Source organism: Leucoraja erinacea, chromosome 4, assembly GCF_028641065.1.
Source record: "Leucoraja erinacea ecotype New England chromosome 4, Leri_hhj_1, whole genome shotgun sequence".
Lineage (NCBI taxonomy): Eukaryota > Metazoa > Chordata > Chondrichthyes > Rajiformes > Rajidae > Leucoraja > Leucoraja erinaceus.
Genome location: NC_073380.1, coordinates 74,271,397 through 74,293,706, shown reverse-complemented (window position 1 = coordinate 74,293,706; position 22,310 = coordinate 74,271,397). Strand labels below are relative to the sequence as shown.

Sequence of the window (22,310 nt, the reverse complement as noted above, 5' to 3'; positions counted from 1 at the left end):
GTGAAATAAAATTGTGTAAACTGTTTCCTTTTCAAAATAGCAAATAGGTAAATCTGGGTGAAAAAATTGTTCAGGAAGGAACTGCAATTACTGGTTGAAACTGAAGATAGACACAAAAAACTATAGTAACTCAGCGGGTCAGACAGCATCTCTGGAAAAAAGGAATAGGTGTTTCTACTTCTTCTTCTTGCGAATGAAACATAAACCAAAGGAGTAGTTAGATCTCAAGCTATAGGTGATGTTTTGGGTCGAGACTCTTCTTCAGACTGAGAGTATGAGAGGGTAAATAGTGCCACAGGCAGTGAATCACTGCACAGAAAAACATGTTCAAACAATTAGTCTCTTAAACATTTGCACAGCTTTGTATTAACTTTGTTTGCAGGCATATGCATGTGTTTGTATCAGAAAATAACGTGAAGAATTATTATGTTTGCGCCCAGTCAGAAGAGCAAATCAAGTGGCATAAATAGCCAAAGATTGTATGTTAAAAGCAGTATCTACATTTATCTTTAAATAGCTAATTATATTTAAAAATGCAGGAATTAACTCCTTCTTTGAGGATAATCACGTTTCAGAATTAGTTATTGAGGAATACAGCATGGAAACTTGCCCTTCAGACAAATCGTCTATGCCGACGAATATGTCCCATCTAAGCTAGTTCCATTTGCCCCTGTTTGCCCTATATTCCTCAAAACCTTTTCTATCCATATACCTGTCAAAATGTATTTTACATGTTCTTATTGTACCAACCTCAACACTTCCTGTCAAGCTCATTCCCATACCCACCGCCGTCTTTATGAAAAAGTTTGCTCCTCAGGTTTATATAAATTCTTTCTGCTCTCACCTTAAAACTATCCCCATTGGTGCTTGGTTCCCCTACCACTGGAAATATACTCTGTGCATTTATCCACTCTATTTCCCCCATGATTTTACACACCTCTACAAGATCACCACTCGATCTCCTGTTTTCCAAGGAATAATGTCATAGCTCGTGGAACCTCTCCAGCCTTCGACTCTTGTAAAACTACTCTGCATTTGTTCAAGCTTAATATCATCTTTCCTGCACCAGGGTGACAAAAACTGAACACTGTAGTCCATGTTCACTCCAATGGTCTATTTGCCTCACGAAAGTCCTCCTGGTATCTGCAGTACCCCTGACTCAGAACTTCAAGGTTCCACTCCAGAGTCTGATCTCCATAATCAAAGTGCACAATGTGAGGGTGAGTGTGAGACGATGAGCCAAAGTCCCATTCGTCCTGTGAAGGTGACATGAAATTAACCATGGCCATCGCTGGTAGAGGAGGAAGCAGGTTGTCCAGAGTTTTATGATCAAACACAGAGGTTTTCCGAACAACATTCACCCTTCAATCAGCATTATTTAAGCAAAACACAGAAGATGCCGAAATGACTCAATTAGACAGGCAGCACCTGTGGAAAGTCAAACCACCTAATTTTCGGGTCACTGATAATTCAAATTTCCACAGACGCTGTCTGACTGACACAGTCTCTGACCCAGTCTCTCCAGCAGTTAATTTGTAATTTCCTCACATATTAGTCATGGTTCTCAATTTCCATGATTGTGCCATTGCTTTGTTCCATTCACAGTAGCTAAATAAGGTATATGGTATGTTTGCCTTCATTTGCATTGAATATAAGAGTCAGGATCTTACGTTGCAGCTTTATAGGATGTTGGTTGGGTCACATTTTGAAGTATTGTGTGCAGTTCTGGTCGCCGCATTACAGGATGGGTGTGGAGGCTTCGGAAAGTGAGCAGAAGAGGTTTAACCATATATAACCATATAACAATTACAGCACGGAAACAGGCCATCTCGGCCCTACAAGTCCGTGCCGAACAAATTTTTTTTCCCCTTAGTCCCACCTGCCTGCACTCATACCATAACCCTCCATTCCCTTCTCATCCATATGCCTATCCAATTTATTTTTAAATGATACCAATGAACCTGCCTCCACCACTTCCACTGGAAGCTCATTCCACACCGCTACCACTCTCTGCGTAAAGAAGTTCCCCCTCATATTACCCCTAAACTTCTGTCCCTTAATTCTGAAGTCATGTCCTCTTGTTTGAATCTCCCCTATTCTCAAAGGGAAAAGCTTGTCCACATCAACTCTGTCTATCCCTCTCATCATTTTAAAGACCTCTATCAAGTCCCCCCTTAACCTTCTGCGCTCCAGAGAATAAAGACCTAACTTATTCAATCTAGGTTTACCAGAATGATGCCTGGATTAGGTTAGGGGATATTAGCCACAGGGAGAGGCGGACAGACTTAAATTTTCTTCTCTGGAATGCCAGATGTTGAGGGGAGACCTGATAGAAGTATATAAAATTATGATAGGCATAGATAACATAGAGATTCTGAACCTTTTTCCAGGATGGACATATAAAATACTGAAAGACATAGCTTTGTGATGAGAGGTTTAGGTTTTTTTACACAGAGGGTGGTGAGTGCCACAAAAATGCTGCTGGGGTTGGTGATGCAGGAAGAAATATAGTTGTGTTTAGGAGACTTTTGGATAGGCACATGGACATGCAGGCCATAGAGGGATATGGATTATGTGCAGTTGTTATGTGCTGAAGGGCCTGTTGCTATGTTCTATATTCTATTTGGAAACATGGTGATTTGCAGAAGGAATGACGTTGGTTATTTGTAACATTGCCTATATATTTAAATTTATGCCATTGGTGCAGATTGGAGCCCCAAATTTAATGTATATCCTCATTTTGTTACAAACATTTTATAGCAGCAAAGCTGAAACTATTATTAGTGTTGCACATGGATAATGAATGATTGAAATGGTACCATATCCTTTCTGCCCACAGTTTTAACAGTACTCTTCAGTACAAGGATAGGCAATTGTTTGCAACAGGTACCTACAACTAATGAGCTGGTTTAAATCCGGGGAGATTGGTTTTCTGTGGAGTGGGGTCTTGAAATCACAGTTCATCTTCAATCTAGCTACTCGTGGCTTTGTGTATATGACAGAAAAGTGGTTGTTATTATTATTGATTCCAACAGCCTGGATTACTGGCCTGATTTTGAATCTTATCATGCCTGTCAGAGAGTGTAATCAATTAAGTAAACATGGAATTAAAATTTGCAAGTGCATTGTAAACAAAAGTCCATTTGGGATCATTCATACACTTCAGAAAAGAAAATCTTCTGTATTTACTCAGATTCACGTGATACAAAACCCTCAGTAATCTGGTTCACCGCTAACTGCACATTGTAGTGGACTACGCTGCACACTGAAGTGGAAAATAAACTCTAGTTTGCAATGAATAGAGGATAGAAGTAGTGAGAATGCATAGGTGGATGGGAAGTAGCAATCTATCAGCTTGTAGTTTGCTGCACATCTCTTGTGTTACTGCTATTTCAACTTTAATTGTCTGTTCTTTTTGGGATTCAGAATAGGCAAAGGAATATGAGATCTTCTGGCTGCAGATTGTTTGTGTTCTTCAATGAACCCAGTGGAACTAATGTACATATTTACAAAACTTTTGTGTTATTGTATCCCTCACCAAATATTTTAATTCGCCTACTGGTTATCACAACTTTTCAAATTACCCTCTTCTGCTTGCCCATTATTTTCCTTAAATGTTCTTAACCATGCCTTAGGGCAGCATGATGACGTAGCCGACAGCACCTGAGACCGGGTTTGATCCCAGCTACGGTTAATTGACTGTACAGAGTTTGTACTTTCTCCCCATGACCTGCTTGGTTTTTCTCCGAGAACTTTGGTTTCCTCTCACACTACAAAGACGTACAGGTTTGTAGATTAGTTGACGGAGTAAATGTAGAAATGGTCCCTAGTGTAGGATAGTGTTAATGTGTGTGGGGATTGCAGGTCGGTGCGGACTCGATGGGCCGAAGGGCCTGTTTCCGCGCTGTATCTCTATAAAAAAACTCCCCCAGTCCTGATCCTGAGGACTGGGGGATTTCCTGTTCACCTAACATTCACTCTGATGCTTTTTAAAAATAATTAGGAATTCTGATTATTGCTCTGGAAGGCCTCTGTCACACTTATCTTACAAAAGGATTATGTATTATTGAGGTGGAGGAAAAAAAACGATGACCAGAGGAGTCAAGAACTTACTGATAAATAGATATTATGAATCATTTCTGATGTTTATATGTTCAAGAATAATAAATGTGTTTTAAAAACATAAAAATATGACCTGGTTATTCCTGCACAGCTGATTACTATTCCCTCCTTTCTCATCCTGATCCAATTGCTTCCCTTTCCACCAGTGAAGTCGACCAAATGCTAACTTTCCTCTGGTCATTTTTATATGAAAAGGCCTTACTGTGCTTCAAAAAAAATGTGTTGTTGATTTTGTGAGAAATCAGGATGCAAAAATGGATATAAGAACGTCATATAACTAATATGTTCGGCTCAGTCAAATAACTCTTCCTTAACTGGTTAGAAGGGGCATTTTCTCCTTTGCTCTGGTGGATGATCAGTATTTTGGATGGCGAGGTTATGATCAATGCTGAGAGATAGTCACGGAGAACTATTATTTCTCTATCTCATTCTGTGCACATTTAGGTAGTTTTAAAGTTAAGTTAGATTTATAAGAATTTCAGATTGTTGGTCATGTATTTCTTCCAGCAATCAGTTGTGGTCATCCTGGAAGTTCAATTCATGGGAAAACCGGCGGAAATGTTTTCAACCTCAATGATGTTGTAACATTTTCTTGCAACACTGGATATGTGATGGATGGGTCAGCCAGATCTCAGTGTCAGACGAACAGGCAATGGAGCTGGCCGATACCCACATGTAGAGGTATGTGTAAAATTTTATCTGAAACTGAAATAAATTGTATGCATGAAGAAAGTCATAGAGGTCTTTAAATTGATGAAAGGGATAGACAGACTTGATGTGGATTAGCTTTTCCCTTTGAGAATAGGGAAGATTCAAACAAGAGGACATGACTTCAGAATTAAGGGACAGAAGTTTAGGGGTAACATGAGGGGGAATTTCTTTACTCAGAGAGTGGTAGCGGTGTGGAATGAGCTTCCAGTGGAAGTGGTGGAGGCAGGTTCGTTGGTATCATTTAAAAATAAATTGGATAGGCATATGGATGAGAAGGGAATGGAGGGTTATGGTATGAGTGCAGGCAGGTGAGACTAAGGGAAAAAAGTTGTTCGGCACGGACTTGTAGGGCCGAGATGGCCTGTTTCCGTGCTGTAATTGTTATATGGTTATATGGTTAAAGCAAAAAATGATAGTAACTGGCATTGTTATGGGCTAAATATGCTTTTATGTGAATTTGACTGAGGCATTAAGGTGCATATTTTAATATTAGTGAAATCTAGTTTACCATAATACGTACAGCTTTATCAAGTTGAGTAAGAAATGCTAATACTCAGGCAGAAGCTCTGGGGAACTGGTATAAACAGTAGAGAATCACAAAACTCTCAAGATAGACATTATGTAAAGGCAAAAATCCCCTTCAAACATCTGAGATAACTGCGGAAGGATCTGAATGGGAAGAATGTCTACATTTTAACAATTTGAAATAAAATGTGTTCTAGTTAATGTGTAGGATAGAACTGCAGATACGAGTTTAAATCAAACATAGGCACAAAAAGCTGGGGCAACTCAGCGGGACAGGCAGCATCTCTGGAGAGAAGGAATGGGTGACATTTCAGGTTGAGACCCTTCTTCAGACTGGTTAGGGATAAAGGAAACAAGAGATATAGATGATGTAGAGAGATAAAGAACAATGAATGAAAGATATGCAATAAAGTAACTGATAAAGGAAACAGGCCATCGTAAGTTGTTTGTTAGATGAAAACGAGAAGTTAGTGCGACTTAGGTGGGGGAGGGACAGAGATAGAGTATAGTGTAGATTCAAGGCTTCAGCAACTGGTGTAAGAAGCACCCACTATTCAATTCTACACCATTATGACATCTGAATGTATTACATTCTGCGCACATGTTGTTTTTTTCTGATGTGGAAAAATCCATGTTACAGACATTAACACAAACATAAAGCTATATCTATTATTTGGTCAATTTTGATTGAGATGTTTTTAGATGTAATTTGTCTTGTGCCAGACGAGTAGAATTAAATGAAGAATGTTCTTTACGTATCACAATATTATTTGATACAACAGCAAATAAGGACTATCTAATTAAAAGGTTATGTTATTACACACAAATATGAGCATTTATTTTATTCTTTAGTCAGAGGGCGGTGAATCTGTGGAATACTTTGCCACAAAAGGCTGTGGAGGCCAAGTCAATGGATATTTTTAAGGCAGAGATAAATAGATTCTTGATTCATACAGGTGTCAGGGGTTATGGTGGAGGAGGCAGGAGAAGGAGGGTTAGGAGGGAGAGATAGATCAGCCATGATTGAATGGCGGAGCTGACTTGAATGGTCATATGGCCTAATTCCTTTCCTATCACTTATGACCTTATTCATGCAAATATATAATTTAGAAGAAGATGATGACCAATTGACTCCTTGGTCATTTAAATAGATTGTGGGTTGTCTGAGTGTAAACTCGGACCAACATTCCTTTCTTCATAAGCTGTGATTTGATTTTTCAGAGCATATGCCTTGTCCTTACTTGTGAGGGGAATAGAAGTATTGTAAATTCAAGGATGAGTGGACCATTAATCTTTTCACCACCAACTCCCATCCCACCCTTTCCACCGCCTGCACAAATAAATTATCATGGACAATAAATTACAGGAAGATATTGTTCAAATTCTCAATTATATGCCTCTGGTGAATAGATTATTTTAGAAATGGTAGTTCTAGAAATGAAATTTCAGCTCCACAGACTAGACAAATAATGTTTACCTCACAACCTCTAATTTATAGATGAGATACTTCTATAATTGGGGAAATTGAGACTACCCACTGATATCACATAAAGAAGCTTAACATGGCCATGCAAAGAATTGGAAGCATAGTCTTTACTTTTTGGACTTGGAATAAAAAGGCAAATACATTTCTGCAAATATATTGCTCACAAATAATCAACAACTCCTGTTACTCATAATTTGTATGTGTAAACTTGCCACTGTAGAAAAATTAGATATACAGATATCCTTCACTCTGATGTTTTTCAAATAAGCACATATTCAATTACAATTGTTCACCCTTATGTAATCAGCAGCTTTCCACACTGTATATTTACAATACATTAAATTATCGTGTTACTAGTATTTAAATGGATCTTTCCTTCCAATGGAATAAAGATTCCCCTGAACATACAAGGCACTACAAAAATTCACATGATAGATTACATTTCGTGGATCACGTCTAATTTAGTTTAGTTTTAGTTTTATTTTATTTATTCCGAACAAGTAAAGACATTAAAGACATTAATAGTAACAAAATCGAAATTATCAAACAATTGGACATTACAATCAATGAAAAGAACAAAAAGCAAATTTCCAATGTCCAACTCTGTGTCTGTACAAGCTCGAAAAGGAGTGAGAAGAAGAATAACTTATTAAATTTCACCCTTTTTCCCCAACACTTCTACCATATTTAAAAATCAATTAATTAATAACAATACTACCCCAGGCAATTTCCCATAATACCTACAGACATATATATACATACAACTATTATACACATACAAACTTCATATATGAAGTAACCAAACATTAGTAAACAATTGTAAAGCAATAGACAAACATTAAACCCCCACTTGTCAACCATCCCCTCCATCCCGATACCCCTTGAAAATTATTTTTTTATATATCATTTTAAAATGATTCATGTTTGTACATTGCTTTAATTCCTCGTTCAATTTGTTCCACACTCCTACTCCACAAACGGAAATACAAAAGGTTTTTCTAGTCGTATGGACTCTTTGTTTCTTAAAATTAAATATTCCTCTTAAATTGTAACCCCCCACACACTCGTTAAATAATTTTTGAATGTTTCCAGGTAAATTTTTATTTTTGGCCCTAGACATTATCTGAGCTGTTTTGAATGTAACCAAATCTTCTAATTTTAATAATTTTGACTCTAAAAATAATGGATTCGTATGACCCAGATACTTGGCATTATGTATAATACGAATTGCTCTTTTTTGCATCATGGTTAATGAGTGTATCGAATTTTTATAGTTATTGCCCCAGACTTCTGCACAATAATTTAAGTAGGGTAAAATTAATGAACAATAAAGAATGCGGTGCGATTTATAATCCAGAGCCTGCTTGGCTTTGTATAATACAGAGATACTTTTGACAATTTTAATTTTACATGTTTAATATGTGATTTCCAGCTTATTTTATCGTCAATTATAACCCCAAGAAATTAATTGAACCATTTACTATGTTTTTAATTCACAAGTGAATGATTGGTTAACATTTAATAGTGTTCTGAATGTAAAATCATGGATGTACTCAGAAATTTAAAACCATTTTTGACTCGCTGCACTTTTTTTTAATTTGTTAGTGGTGAACTGCTCTGATCCTGGAATTCCTGCAAATTCCATTCGGGAAAGTAAGATAGAACATGGAAATTTCACCTTTGGCTCCTTGGTATTTTATGACTGTAACCCTGGATATTTCTTGTTTGGATCTTCTGTGCTGACGTGTCAGTCCAATGGGTACTGGGATAAGCCCTTACCTGAATGTTCTAGTAAGCATTCTTTATTGACTGCATTTATCTTATTGAATATTTGGATTTTCTGTATTCACTTGCCAATCCAGTCAGTACTGGGATAATCATTTAACTGAAAATATTAATGACATTAATTTTATATAACATGTTTATTTCTGATCATATATTTATGTTGTTTATGTTTTGAACATTAAAACTTAGAAATACCCATTGGCAGCATTAGCTGATAAACATTTAATACATTCATACATGATTTATTTAATCGACTATTTGAGTGCATGCTTAATTGATCAATTTTTAATGTTGACAGATGTGAGAACTATTCGTAAGCCTGATTCATGAACAATTTATAGGGTGAAATCTTTCATATTTCAGCAACACAATCTTCTTGTGATTTGAGATTAAATGTTAATTATGCATAAAGGACCAAGAGTAACATGAATCATCATCTGATATCTTTCACATAGTGGTTGATTGTGGACATCCTGGTATTCCACCAAATGCAATTTTGACTGGAGATAAATACACATTCGGAGCAACTATTCACTACTCTTGTGTTGGGAAAAGGCTGCTTATTGGGTCATCATTGCGTACCTGCCAGAAGAATGGAGATTGGAGTGGCTCCATGCCTCACTGTTCTGGTATGACTTATATATTTACTATCTACCAGTGTTAAAAGGAACTGCAACGCTGAACTCGAATCAATTCAGACACAAAGAACTGCAAATACTGATTGACCAAAAAAGTGACAAAAAGTGCTGGAGCAACCAGTAGGTCAGGCAGCATCTCCGGAGATTGTGGATCGGTGATGTTTTGGGTCAGGAGCATTTTTTCAGTCCCAACCCAAAATGTTGCCTATCCATGTTGTCCAGAGATGCTGTCTGACCCGTTGAGTACCTTCAGCACTGTGTCTTTTCCAGAATTAATTCTGCCTCAATTTACTCAAAACATTTGGCTTGTCATATTTTTAACTGTCTTTATGTTTTTTGAAAGATCAGGATGGGTGTTTTTGGGTTTGATAATAGAGCAATTTATATGGCCAAGAATTAACAATGTGAAATAAAGTTTAAAGCTAATTTGATATAATTGAGTAAAGGGGAATTGCCTAACTTTGTTCCATTATGGGATTCAAGTATATATAATTCATCTACCCTAAATAACAACATAGACTGCCAGGAAAATATTTCAATAAAATATTAGTTTGCAAATAAATACTACTGCTTGATAAATTAAATATTGAAGATTGTGTTTAATTCAGGCATCCCTATACCACTGCTGGCAATCTTGTGGCACAGATCATTTTGAGAGGTTTTGGCATCAACAATCTATTTACCATATTTAATAGTTATTACAAGTGGCAATTTTTGGATTTTTTTTGTAAAAGCAATTATGTTCAGTCCAAAAAGGCAATTTCTTCTGATGGCTTATCAGGGTAACAATATTGCTGTTCATCAAATAAATGAATGGATTTCATTAAATCAAAGTGTATTACATACCTTTTGCCTTGTGTAATTTCGGAATATTTTATGTTTGAAAAATCATAGGAAAGATGTGCTTGAATAGTGAAAGAACAAGCAAGCACCATCATATGTTTCCATCATGAATCTGAGAAAATAAAATCACTTAAATTCTCTCTTATATAGGCGATCATTTAAAAAAAATTCTGGATCCTCCTACGTAACAAAACATCATGTCTACATCTAGCCTATTAAGGGCCGATTGGCCTACTCTAACTCCTGTTCCTGATGTTCTTAGGTTCTTACGACTTCTTTGGTGCTTGCACTACTAGGTTTCCTGAATGGTAACATTCACCCATTCCCGCCCATAGGTGTTGGCTGTAATAAGATTACCTGTTATTTCAGAAATCAATATAATTTACATGCATTTTCACAATCTCCCTGAGTAAACCTTTCCATCCCAGGTTCAGCCCCCCAGAAACTATCTACATTATCCACATCAGTAATCTTTCATATTTTTGTTTTACCTAACAGGATGGTGAATCTGTGGAATTCATTGCAACAGAAGGCTGTGGAGGCCAAGTCAATGGATACTATTAAGGCAGAGATAGATAGGTTCTTGATCAGAATGGGTGTGAGGGGTTATGGGGAGAAGGCAGGAGAATGGGGTTAGGAGGGAGAGATTGATCAGGTATAATTGAATGATGGAATAGACTTGATGGGCCAAATGGCATAATTCTGCTTCTACCACTATGAATTGATGAACACAGCTCAGGTGGCGCAACGGTAGAGTTGCGGCCTTACAGTGCTTGCAACGCTAGAGACTCGGGTTCGATCCCATCTACGGGTGCTGTCTGTACGAAGTTTGTACGTTCTCCCTGTGATCACCTGGGTTTTCTCCGAGTTGCACTAAACTCTTTGCGCAAAGTCATTGGACTCCACACACGGATATTAATGTTATGATGAATTATAATATTAAAATTACCAATATCATAGTCCCAAATGCACTTGTGTTTGCAAAGATTTATGGAGGGGGTGAGGGAGGTTAAATGCAGGTAATTGTCACCAAACTGCTGCTTCTTATCAGCAAGAATTAGCCTATAGAAGATTTTAGTATCCAGAGGCCAGTTCTCTGGTAGGAGAAGTCAGGTACGGAGTACTGATTGTGGATGATCAGCCATGATCACATTGAATGGCAGTGCTGGCTTGAAGGGCCGAATGGCTTACTCCCGCACCTATTGTCTACAGTCACACAAAAAAATTAAAGTCAGGCCAGCAATGAAAGGTGGCCAATTATTATGATTTTCCTGCATTTTCTTCAAATCTCAAGACACTACTTCTTCATTTATCTCATTTCCTTTCAAAAGGAATTACTGAAATTTCCTTCCATCATCCCTTCTCTGTATTCATCCCTTTTGTATATATGATCGGGGTGTGTGTGTCTGTGTGTGTGTGTGTGTGTGTGTAACATAATTGCAGATCCTCTAATGATGTCGAACAACAGTAGCTGATTCCATAACACCAGGATTGCTGCGACTGTAATGATCTAACGCCTTTGTGTTGGATGGTGATTTTACCCTGCCATTACCACCCATCATCCATCCCCGTTCTTTGGAAGCATGATTCCATTTTCATTAAATCGCATGCGTGTTGTAAAACTGCTGAAAGAATAGCAACCTGCTTTCACACCACCGTGATTTCATTGTCTTTATTTCATCATTCCATGACAAAATCAACCTGACAAGCAAAGTTAGAATTAAAGTGTTTTTATTTTTTGTACAATTGCAAGTATATCTGCTTGTCAGGACCAACTTTTATATATGTAGATTTCCTTTGAAGTTGCAAGAGTACTTTTTTTTTCGAGAAGATAAAAGCTTAAGGCTACAGGTTGAGATTCCTGAGACAGTTTGACTTGCTTTGTTTGTCTAAATATCTTGACGACGCAGTGATGTTGGCAGCTCCCCTTTGCTAGTATATTTGCAGACATAATATTACTCATCTTATGTTTGACTCCAGTAATCTATCACAATAAGAACATCTTATACCTAAATCCTTCCAACATTTTCCAGTTATCAATTATAACGATGCAAATCATATCATTTTACCAAAGAGAGCTTGTTACCACCAAAAATGCTGTCTTTTTTTTGTACTGAAAAGCACAGATTACTATTGAAACTGACCATTTAACTTCAGGTAGCCCTTGCTCTCTCTCTTCATCTCCCCCCCCCCCCCCCCCTTCCCAGTTCTCCCACTGTCTCTGCCTACATTCTTTCTTTGTCCTATCCCCTTCCCTTTCTTTCAGACCCTCAGTCTGAACGGGTCTTGCCCGAAATGTCGCTTCCTTCTCTCCATTGATGCTGCCTCACCCGTTGAGTTCCCCCAGCATTTTGTGTCAACCTACTGACCATTTGGAAACCTGTCAAGGACAATTCAGATGAATGTAAAGGTCCTGAATATATGTAGCATAATAGTACACTTCTAAGGGGCAGCACAGTGGTGCAGTTGGTAGAGCTACTGTCTCACAGCGCCAGAAATGTGGATTAGATCTTGACCTCGGGTGCTGTCTATGCTGAATTTGCACATACTCCCTGTGACCACATGCATTTCCTCCAGGTGCTCTGTTGTATTCCAGGGCTAAATAATTCACAAACTACACTTGGTGTCCAGAACCCAAAGTGTATTTATTACAAGCCAAACATGTCTGCTGCTAAAGCCCTGCAGGTCCCCAGGGGCCCTCCCTGAGGAAACATTCATTTCGAGACAGAGCCCTCTAGTGGTAACTCCAGGACACAACACTTTTCCCTCCTTGTAAATGAAGGTGATCATACAAGTCCAGTTATCCACCGAAATATGTCCATTTGCAATCAGTCCAAAATAACTGCTCAGTGAACATAACGTTTATGGCTTCACAGATGATAATCGTGCAGATACTGAGGTCTCCTCTTCTGTCGCTGAGAGCGTCGAGCGGGAATAGACTGCTCTGTTGTATGCTCTGCTGTATTGTGACCACAATCACTGCCTTGACAGGATATTGGGAAAAGAAAAGTGTCCAATTTGGCTTCTTCCTGTCCCTGTCTACTTGCAATTAGACGCCTCGCATCTGGTGTCATCTTGAACGAGGTTCATCATTTCCGCCCTCGCTTTTGTGTCTGGATTTGAGTCCAATGATGGTTCAAGAGCATTCAGTTTTGTGCGCAGGTTTTGCCCTATCATCAGCTCTGCTGCCGTTTTCCCAGTCAACGTGTGTGGTGTGGATCTGTAGGATCGGAGGAGGATGATGGGGAAGCGAGGGTTAAACCATCACATCCTCGTCGCCAGATGCTGTATTCGAGGCCTAAATAATTTGCATATACACTTGGTGTCCAGAACCCGAAGTGTATTTATTACAAGCCAAACATGGCTGCTGCTAAAGCTGTGCAGATCTCCCAGGGACCCTCCCTGAGGAAGCATTCATTTTGAGACAGAGCCCTCTAGTGGTGACTCCAAGACACAATATGCTCCAGTTTCCTCCCACATCTCAAAGACACATGTTTGTAGGTTAATTGGTCTCTGTAAAATTTCCCCTAATGTGTAGTGCATGGGGTAACATAGAATTAGTGTGAGCATGTGATCAGTGAACGAAATTTTGTTCAGACCAAAAGGTCTGAATGACAAATAAAGGAATCTAATCTAATCTAATCTAAATCAGTGATCAGCATTAACTCGGTGGGCTGAAGGGCCGATTTCCATGTTGTATCTCAAAACTTAACTAAAACATATTTAAAGCAAGGCTTTGAGGTGGAGTGGCTGTTGTTATGTTGCAATCAATGGGCAAAACTGAGATTCACAAGTAGATACACAGCCAATAGCCAATTCACTATCATTGAATTGGCTAAAGCATATCTCAACCAAAAAATCTAGAGAATTACTGGCATATATTCCCCATCTCCGATTATTTTTAATGGTTAATTTAGTTTAGAGAAACAGTGTGAAGACAGGCCCTTTGACCCACCGAGTCCCCACCGACCAGTAATCACCCATACACTTGTTCAACACTACATAGTGGGGGCAATTTATAGAAGCCAATTAACCTACAAGCCCAGGTGTCTTTGGAATGCGAGAGGAAACTAGAGCACCTGAGAAAACCCAAACAGTCACCGCGAGAACATGCAAACTCCATAAAGTCAGGATCAAACCCGGGTATCCGGCGATGTAAGGCAGCAACTCTACCGTTGCGCTACTGTACCACCAAAATTATATCTTGCTATTTTGTCCTCTAAATTGCATATTTTGGAAAAGTTGTTTTTAAAGCAAGATATATTTGTGGAGTGTAGAAACAATGCACATATGAAAAGGAGTTCTAAATTAATTATATTTCATAAATCCATAAATTCCAGGAACGGAATTAGGCCAAATGGCCCATCAAGTTTACTTTGCCATTCATCATGGCTGATCTATCTCTCTCTCTCAACCCCTTCCTCCTCCCTTCTCCCCATCACCCCTGACACCCTTACCAATCAAGAATAGTAAGATTAAACGAGAACTTACCAGTTTGAAGTTTGATCTTTATTTTATGAGGAGTTACGATGAGGGATTACGTGAAGAGCCCGCCAGCATGCATGCACGTCAATCTTCAAAGCAGTGGTGTGAAGTCACAGACAGGAAACATTGACCTGAGAATAGAAAGATTCGAGAAACTAGAACTACCAGCTGAGTTTTATGAGGAGGGGTTGGGAGCGGAGGGCACATAATCCCTCATCGTAACTACTCATAAAATAAAGACCATACTTCAAACTGGTAAGTTCTCATTTAATCTTACTATTTTACTTCGGAGTCACGTGAATGACTACGTGAAGATTTTAAAGCTCTGTGACTTCATGCCGTGGAACGAGTCCATGCGTCACACACTACATCAATTGACCAAGGATGAGTAAACATAATCATGCATTTAGACATATCATAGATGTAGACATGCTGATGTTCTTCTAAGAACCAATAATCAAAATAGTAACCCCTGTCATCCAGGAGGAACTATAGACAGAACTAAATGAGTTGGCAAATACCCCCGGACTGGCAATGGGTTTGTACAATGTATTAAAAGATTGTTCGTTTGTCCACCCTGGAGACACTTGGATGCGGTAGCGTAGAACGTCCATACCCCTACCGCTGAACTGTTACAGCCATGGTGGAGTGAGATTCTAAAGTCGGTCACTCCTGCATAAGCCAGAACCCGTTTAACCTGGAGATGGTCTATACTAATACCTTCTATGAGGTTTATGTAACTGACAACATTGATAGATCTGTGCCCCCAAGGTTCTATGTGACCTAACGTATAGTAGCAGATGACCACACATAACCAAAGGTCCATGGGGTATGCCCAAACTGTAGTTACAGACCTGATGCACCTGGTCTAAACTGCTTGACTAAGCCACAACGTAAATAGTTATTTGTCTGCAGCTGTAACCATGCTGACCAGTCACGCTATGTAATGACTGGACCCTATGCGCTGACCCAGTGCCATGAGCCTAACCACTTTAAGTGAGTTAGGCCAAGGACAAGGATGAACCCGGGGCCCACTGGCAAGCAGCATCAGCACAATGTGAACATTCCATATCTCTGAGTGCCTAAGCCTGGGAGGTTTGAGTTGAAGATACCCTTCATGAATCTGGATATCAGAGGGTGAGACCCAACAGGGTGTGTCCTGCTTCTAGCAGAATATGATGAGAAAGCACATTTGGCACAGATAATGATACTGTAACTAATTATGTCAAAGACCTAATTCGAAAATGAACTCCCAGTCATCAGTATCCGTGCTGTATATATGTCTCCGAATTAATTATCATGCATAGGACGGTTTCCCCAGTCACGGCTGAGCCAACAACTCTATGTTAGAATTAACCAAATAAGGTTCTTATATGATTCCCAACATTAGCGGGAACCATGCCTGCATATATCTATAAAATATATCTACTGGTGATAGAGCCTGGATGCAACATCTCGATCTAGTGTTCCATAAGTCATCAAGTCATTAAAATACTAGTGATCCTTCATCTATTCTGATTTTGGCATTGATTTAACATGATGCTACACTCGTGCCAAAAGAGGTTAGATAAAACATTCCTGGCTACCTACACTTGTTTGCACCGAAGTGATTAACCTATGATACCTCCAAAGCACACGAGTTTGGACTTGAACATGCTGATTAAGCATATACGCACAACCCTTAACCCATAGCATGCACCTAGTGTCTAAAGGTAGCCGATACCATAGAACTGAAGAATAGGTATTTCATGTAAATCCCATCACCTCCGTGAGTTTGAGTAGAGATGGTATTAGTAATTTCACATCTTTAAGCCCTCGCATCTGTTTGTAATATAACTGAAGATTAGCTGACGAAAATTGAAGTGGAGCAATGCTGAATACTGTTCATCCACCATAGTGACTTTCATGGAGGTAAATAACGAGACCTACTTACCAGCGTCTCTAACTCCCGGTCCCTTACCTTACTGGAGTTCTAGCAAATTGTCATTCACAGACTCTGTCCATGTTATCAGTCCCATTAGATCGCTCATGCTGTCGGCCAAATTCTCTTCGTGGCTAGTCCGTCACCGACGGAGCAGCAATTGTAGAGGCAAAGCACCATTTTTTCTCATGCTACCATCGTGCATTATGCATTAAGAATGGGACCCCGGCACAGTCATATTCCGTTCCTGTTTGGAGTCAATCCATGCTAACCTTAAGCACTCTTTTAGAGTGGAAGTAATTTCACCTTAATCCGTTGTCACCATCTGCCTCGTCAACTTGTCTGTGCATGCCTCTGTACGCACCATGTTTAGTGACTCCATCTCCCATGGTCTTATAATATATATGGCTCCATCTTCATCCTTTATACATCTGATTAAGAGGACTTATGCAGTGAGCCAGGTGTGCCTCAGGCATGTGTGCATGTATTTTAGCACCATCTCCATCACTGTGCTCAACCCAGTGGGATGAATGGCAACCCTGAACCAGGCGTTGCTTCAGGCACATGTGCATACTCCTGTAGCACTCTCTCTACCACTCCGTCCTTTGAGTGGGAGGAACTTGCAACCCTGAACCAGTTGCTGCTGCCTGACATGCCTTTAGATGGAGCGTTCTTTGACTGCGACGAATCCCAATCTTGCCTGACATAGATGCCCAAGCCTTGGCACTCACTCTGAGTTGGGTTTGTCTGGTTGCTTCTTTCAGCAGCCACCAGGACTAGCTGTGCAAATCGATGCTCTGTTGGTATCCTCATTCCCCAAACAGGCTGCACATGCTAGTGACTCCGAATCCTGTTCCTTTCCGATGCTAACGCAATATATTGAGAAGGACTGGGATGCCTCTGGCCCCCGTACGTCAGACATAGTGGGAGAATGCTGGACACAAACCTGCCAGTTATTTGTCATGGGTGAAGACATTTACCTGAATGAAGACGCCCCTCCCAGTTAACAAGAGATTTGATCACTTAATTGATATTGGCAATTTGGGGAAGATCTTCCACAGTCCGTTAATGAGCGGATTAACCATGACACCACCATGTTTAGCTCGCACAGGCGACTGTTAATTAAAGCTCAACAAGGTTCTGCCAGTGATTAAAAGTGACAATAATCCTCTCTTGGTATAATAGTGATGACGTGACCTAGTGGCAACTAAATAAATGCCCACCCTGATAGCCATACTTGAGAAGAATACACTACAACTAGATCATACAACCTATGTTACGGAACCCAGACTCACGTACCTGCGTAGATACCGGTGGTCTTGTGGTAAACCCAAAAGCCGCTGATGTAGGTCTCATTCCCATCCTTGATTTGGAGGGTAGAACTGCCGAGGTGCGCAGATAGTATATTTCCCCTGAAGGCCAGCTTGGGGCTAGGCCTGACCCTCTGCCCACAGAATGAGTTCCCTGGCTGCTACCAGCTTTAGAACTACTGCCATAGGAGAATTAAGGATGATGTAGTCGTTAGTAACGTGAGGGGGTCTCTGGTCCCCCCCCCCCCCTGGGGTATACTGGACTATAATGTAGAATGTGCCCTGAAATTAAAATACCTCTGACACACTTCCAGTGTTGGGGCCAGACACACACTGACCCTATGCACTCCTTTCCACAGAGGGCAGCTTTGAAAGCAGCCCTGAAAACAGGCACTGCCGTAGTCCCCCGAGGACCTGCGCTGATATGGCCCTGATCCGTGGACCATATCAGGATGTGTAGAATGTCCATAATGACGGTGGGGAACACTCCAGGCTGGCCTCGTCCAGCCCAGGTTCCTCTGACTCCGTATAGTTGCCCTCCTTATGGGCTGCGGAAGTCGGGGTCGCTGACCGTACTGTCAGTGAGTCGGGTAGTAAACATGACAACCACCGGCTAACTCGCTCTACCACGGAGCGTAGCCGGCATTACCCGCAGTCTAATTACCCCGCTGCCCGACTTGAAACCTCGGGAGTCGCTGACCCTACTATCAGCGAGTCGGGAACATGGACCCGATGGCCACCACCCACGGTCTAAAGGAACCCCGCGGCCCAAAATTTAAACACCTCGGGAGTCGCTCCCGTGGCCCGAACTTAAATCACCTCGGGAGTCGCTCCCGTGGCCCAAAATTAAAATGCCTCGGAAGTTGCTCCCGCGGCCCGAAATCAACATTTCTCGGGAGACGCTGACCGCACTGTCAGCGACTCGAGCAGCAAACCCGATGGCCACCCGCTACCCGCATACCGCAGTCTGTAGCCGGCATCCCTGTGGTGCAATTGGTACCCCGCGGTCCGACCGGGTTACCGTTGTAATATCCCTCAGGAAACTCTGTGAGAAGCGTTTCCTGGAACAAGGACAACCTAAGAAGTAAGTTTAAACTTACCTGTAGGATTTTAAACTTACCGGTGCAGGAGCTGCGCGCCTGTCCAAACGCTCGCTGTGCCATGCATTAGACGTAATGACGTGCATGCGTGCTGACAGTCTTTTCATGTAGTCACTCACGTGACTCCGAAGTAAAATCTGCCAATCTCCACCTTAAAAAATATCCATTCACTTTGTCTCCACTGCCGTCTGCGGCAATTCATTCTACAGATTCACCACCCTCGGAGTAGGTAAATTCCTTCTCTTCTTCTTTCTAAAGGTGCATCTTTTTATGCTGCGGCTATGACCTCTGGTCCTAGACTCTCCCATTAATGGAAACATCATCTCCACATTCACTCTATCCAGGCCTTTCACTATTCAGTAAATTTCAATGAGGTCCCCCCTTATCCTCCTAAGCTCCAGAGAGTAGAAGCCCAGTGCCTTCAAATGCACATCATCTGTTATCCCACTCATTCCTGGGATCATTCCTCTGGACCCTCTCCACTGTCAGCACATCCTTCATCACATAAGGGGACCAAAACATAAATGTTGTCAAACATATAATGTTATTAAAATGGAATACATTGGCAGGGCCATATATCCAAGAGTTAATAGTGTTTTGTTGTCGCATGTGTAGTGACAATAGAACAATGAAATTATCACTTGCAGCAGCATAACAGTCTGTAAACACAATACACATAGACAATACATTATGACGAAAATGTCAATAGATTAATAACACCTACTACTAGGATGAATTGTAATTAAGAATTGCCATGTATTCTCACCAGGCCTATGTTATACTAATGTACAATTGGGTGTTGGATTGTGTGAGAATAACTCCCAATATGTATGAAACAAAATTCCGGAGTAACTCAGCAGGACAGGCAGCATCTCTGGAGAACAAGAATAGATCTATATGTATGCATAGCTACAGGAAGTGAACAATAGGTAGCAAAATCTGTGACGGGTTTAGTTTGCTTATTGGTAAATATGATATTTTTCGTCACAAGGATTTCCTAATGTTGGATTTATGTCCTTTCGCAGGGGATACTGTCGGAACTTGTGGTGACCCTGGCATTCCAGCACATGGGTCAAGAGAGAAGAGCGAATTCAGGGTTAAAGGCATTGTGCGCATTTCTTGTCTAACGGGATATGTTTTAAATGGCTCCCCTGAACGAATTTGCCTTTCCAACGGCTCCTGGTCTGGCAAGCAGCCAGAGTGTAAAGGTAAGCGAGACCCCTTCAATGAAGTCTTCCAATTAATTGTAGTGCTTTCCATGTTCAAACAAGAAGTGCAAAGTAGGGAAGGGGATCAGATTATTAAATAAAATACTAAATTGTTGTATTGGAAACTTTCAATCAGAATCCCAATAATCATGAGAAGCCAACTTCAAGGGGTAATACTAAGACATCATGAAGGAAACAAATCTTATAAGCAAGTTCTCTATTCACTGTCTGCTTTGTTTAACTGTCTACAGCTACTGCTTCAGAATAATTTGCGACTGGCTGGCTCTTGTTGAAGCTAAAATAACCTGTTCTGAGACGTCCTAGATCAGGCGTTCCCAATTTTATTCATCCCGTTTACCCCTGGCAACTTTAATAGCATGTAACAATGTTATTTTATGTATTTATGAACAACTAATGATGAACAGATACCGGTATACCAGAACCAAACTCAGTCAGTCAATATCCAGAATCAACAAATGTACCCCCTGGGGGTAAATTTACCCCAGGTTGGGAAACCTTGCCCTAGATCATGTGATTCAATGTAGGGTCCATTCCATAGCTGTCAGCAGAGCAACAAAAGGTAGTGAATATATACAATTTTAACAAAACATAGAGGCATGGACAACTGCAAATTTCAAAGTTTTGAAGTTTTTATGAGACTGGCTTATTAATGCTATGTTATAGATCTGACATGATCATTTTAAATGGTAGAACCATCTATGGATAAGCTGTTGTGCTCTTAGCTTGCTCCACAGAGGGAGGAGGACCTGTGGAAAAGGATGAGCTACAATGGTAACAATAATATTTTCTGAGAGGAATGAGATCTTTGGTTACTCTTTGGTATGATTTTAAACACAAGGGATATTTTAGTCAAATTGTCTGTGACCCCCGCATATCTAAAGAGAACTATTGGTATACTACCACTCATTGGCAAGTCTTGAATTTTTGTGGACTTGCCATAAGTCTGGGGTGTGTGCAGGAAGGAACTGCAGATGCTGGTTTACACCAAAGATAGGCACAAAATGCTGCAGTAACTCAGCGAGACAGGCAGCATCTCTGGATAGAAGGAATGGGTGACGTTTCAGGTCGAGACCAGAAACATTGGCCTTGTTCAATGTTGTTATAATTTCATGGGAACCTTGCAATACCTGAACCCACACCTTTTAGCAGGCACCGATACTCACACTCAATGTTAGCAGGACAAAATATTTAGTTGAATCTGGGGTTCATTGAATGATGGGTACTTGAGCATCTGTCACTGCACTCAATTGCTGAACTCCACATCAAGGCACTGCAATTCCCAGCATTACACAAAGGAATTGCCCCTCGCTGATCCAAATAAGCTAGATCAATGCCCGGATCGCATGAATGGGTACTCCTAATATGGAATTATTGATATTGGTTTATAATTGTCACCTATACTGCGTGCCATCCAGTCAAATCATACTGTACGTGATTACAGTCAAGCCATGAGCAAGTACAACAGGGAAGAGAAACATACCAGAGTTCAGAATATAATGGTGCAAAATTATAGTGTTACAGCTGGAAAAAAAAGTGCTGATTTTTAAAAAAAATGCAAGGGCTACAATGAAGTAGGGCAGGAGTTTGGGACTACAACTGTAGTTTATGGGAGCAGTGATCAGTAATCTGATAACAGTGTGGAAAAGCTATTCCTGAATTCCAAACGCTTTAGGCTTTTGTTTCATCTGCCTGACAAAATAGGGGTGTAGTGTGATGTAAATGGTCCTTGGCTGTTTCCTGAGGCAGCTTGAAGTGTGAATTGAGTTCATGAGAGTGGAGTCTGGTTTGTGTGATGGACTGGGCTGCATCCACAACCATCTTCAATTTTCTTGTGGCTTCGAACAGAGCAGTTGACAAACCAAGTTGTGATGTATCCCAATAGGATGCTTTCAACAGTGCATCTGTAGAACTTGGCAACGTTTGTTGGAGACATGCTTCCTTAGTCTTCTGAACAAGTAGAGGTATTGGTGTACTTTCTTGGCCACAGCATCAGTATAGTTTGTTCAGGACCTTGGAATGTATAGCTTTCGACTATCTCATCTTCCACAGTATTGATACTGACTGCGGTGGACCTTGCTTCTTGAAGTCAATTTTGACATTGAGGGAAGTGTTGTTGTCTTGCCACTATGTTACTAAGCTCTCAATCTTCAATCTG

At 40.4% G+C, this 22,310-nt stretch overlaps 1 protein-coding gene across 1 annotated transcript in view; it reads left to right on the top strand.

Moving 5' to 3' along the window:
• csmd3b (CUB and Sushi multiple domains 3b) overlaps positions 1–22,310 on the top strand; it is a 200,708-nt gene that overhangs the window by 7,635 nt on the left and 170,763 nt on the right. The window contains exons 5-8 of the mRNA XM_055633467.1: positions 4,630–4,803; positions 8,450–8,635; positions 9,085–9,258; positions 19,952–20,134. Coding sequence (XP_055489442.1) covers positions 4,630–4,803; positions 8,450–8,635; positions 9,085–9,258; positions 19,952–20,134 — 717 coding nt within the window. The remainder of the gene's footprint in view (positions 1–4,629; positions 4,804–8,449; positions 8,636–9,084; positions 9,259–19,951; positions 20,135–22,310) is intronic.